This window comes from Sinocyclocheilus anshuiensis, unplaced genomic scaffold, assembly GCF_001515605.1.
Source record: "Sinocyclocheilus anshuiensis isolate Anshui unplaced genomic scaffold, SAMN03320099.WGS_v1.1 C33026269, whole genome shotgun sequence".
Lineage (NCBI taxonomy): Eukaryota > Metazoa > Chordata > Actinopteri > Cypriniformes > Cyprinidae > Sinocyclocheilus > Sinocyclocheilus anshuiensis.
In genome coordinates, this window is record NW_015621422.1 from 1 (window position 1) to 2,121 (window position 2,121).

The window sequence follows — 2,121 nt, forward strand, 5'->3', positions numbered from 1 at the left end:
GCAGCAGCAGCAAGTAGCTGCCTTGCAGCAGCAGCAGCAGCAGCAAGTAGCTGCCTTGCAGCAGCAGCAAGTAGCTGCCTTGCAGCAGCAACAACAACAACAACAGCAGCAACAGCAAGGAATTCAGGGTCAGGGGGCTCCAAACATGGCCAACATGAATCCACAGTTCAGAGATCTGGTCATGAGAAGGCAACAGCAACTACAGTTTCAGCAGCAGCAGCAACAACAGCAGCAGCAGCAACAAATGAGTAATCACGCAGCATTCCAACAGCAGCAAGGTTACGTGGGTCAGCAGGGTAACATGCAAGTCCCGCCAGGAGGTCAACCACTACAAGGTGTGCAACCTGGCCAGCAGCAGAGTTTTCCAGGCAACCCTGCGCAACAGCAAGCTGCAGCTGTCCTGCAACAGAGGCTTGCACAGCAACACCATCTAAAGATGCAACAGCAGCAGAATGCAGCATCACAAGGTCCCGACGTGGGGCACGGAGGAGGTCCGCAGCCCACACAAGGAGGTCCCAGTCTTCAGACATCACAGGCATTATTGCAACAGGCTTTGCATCAGCGTCTGCTTCAACAGCAGCAACATCTCAGTGGCACCTCGCCGGCACAGCAGAACAACCCCATGAGCCCGCATCAGATGTCTCAGTCACCCCACTTGCAGGGCCAACAGCTCCCATCCTCCCTCAGCAACCAGGTCTGTTCCCCTCAGCCCTCCCCACGACCCCAGTCCCAGCCACCTCACTCAAGTCCGTCCCCGCGCCTGCAACCACAGCCCTCGCCCCACCACATCTCACCTCAGACCCAAATGGGTTCTCCGCATCCCAGCCACCTTCAGCAGCATCACTCAGGCATGGCTCCACCTCCTCCACCTCCCCAACAGCCGCAGCACAACTCTAAGGACCCAAGTGGATTTGGTGCAGATCAGAACGCCATGCTATCTCAGCTCAGTGGCTTGGCAGGACTCCACGGACCTGGAGCTAATGATATGCCACCCCCTAGTGGCCAGGACCTTGGCATTAACATGAATAACCCTTTAGACATCATATAGTTATCACGAATTTCACAAAACCCCACCAGAGACAGTGTTAGCTTTTTTTTTTTTGAACCACAAGGATGAATTTAGTGTTTTTCATCATAAATGCTTTGAAAATGGACCCGCCTAGAGAGATAGCAAATAAGTATAGGGGGGTGTTTTCTTTTTTTCTTTTGCCAGTTGTGTACAAAGAGAGGATTGTTTCTCAGCCTCAGAGAACAAACCACAAGTAATATTTTCTATGTCAGGTCCAGGGGAGAACTTTTCCTTTTTCAAGAGATATTTTTTAAGATTTTAAAAGTGGTATAAAATTAAAGCGCAAATGATTAAGGACTTTTTTTTATATATTGTTTCACCATGTACCAGTCTCTGTTATGTGATTTACGGAGTCATATGGAACATTTCAAACATTGTGATGCCTATATTATTATAATTATCTGAACATCATGCATACCTTCCTTGTAAATTTTGAGTTTTGCATTTTATTTATTCTAGCTTTTTTATTTTGTTGTCATGATGGGTTTTGTTCATGTGTGTTCCCAGAGACTGCTACAGTTCACATAGAATATATTTTTGTTAATACCTATTAAAATGAGGAGCTATTCCTTTACTTAAGCTGAAGATTTAGGTTATTGAGTATAATATAAATTACAGTGTTGGGGGATCGGGTTTGGTGAGCGCGCCGCTGCCCAATGGATCTTATTTCATGCCATATTGGAAATTCCATTGGACATCACTTCTTTTGCAACAGGACAAGTTCGTAGATGCACACACCCACCCTCAGAATGTGTATGCACTCCTTATAAGATGGTTAGTGGAGATGTCTGTACTGGTTGGATGAAAGTTTTGTGTGTGTGTATATGTATGTGTGTGTGTGTATTGGATGTGGTGCTGGAGTTCATCAGCTCATGTGCTCAAAATCATGTTGAGCAGCGTTTCACATATGAACTGTATGGCGCAGTGAAACGATGGAGGAGAGGAGAGCCACTGATTTCACAGTTTTTCGTCCTTCTTCAGTACCACTTTCCTCCAGTTCCAGAATCTTCTTTGCTCTGAACTTTGGGAGTTTTATTTGAATATTTTGTACT

General features: G+C 46.3%; 1 protein-coding gene across 1 annotated transcript; it reads left to right on the top strand.

Moving 5' to 3' along the window:
* Window positions 1-23: 23 nt before the first annotated feature.
* Window positions 24-2,100, top strand: LOC107683191 (CREB-binding protein-like). Its single transcript, XM_016479263.1, has 2 exons — window positions 24-70; window positions 110-2,100. The coding sequence occupies exon 2, from the start codon at window positions 146-148 to the stop codon at window positions 1,046-1,048; it is 903 nt and encodes a 300-aa protein (XP_016334749.1). The 5' UTR covers window positions 24-70; window positions 110-145; the 3' UTR covers window positions 1,049-2,100.
* Window positions 2,101-2,121: the final 21 nt, after the last annotated feature.

Excerpts from the sequence above, each read along its gene's own strand:
- LOC107683191 (XM_016479263.1), top strand. The coding sequence starts at position 146 with ATGGCCAACATGAATCCACAGTTCAGAGATCTGGTCATGAGAAGGCAA.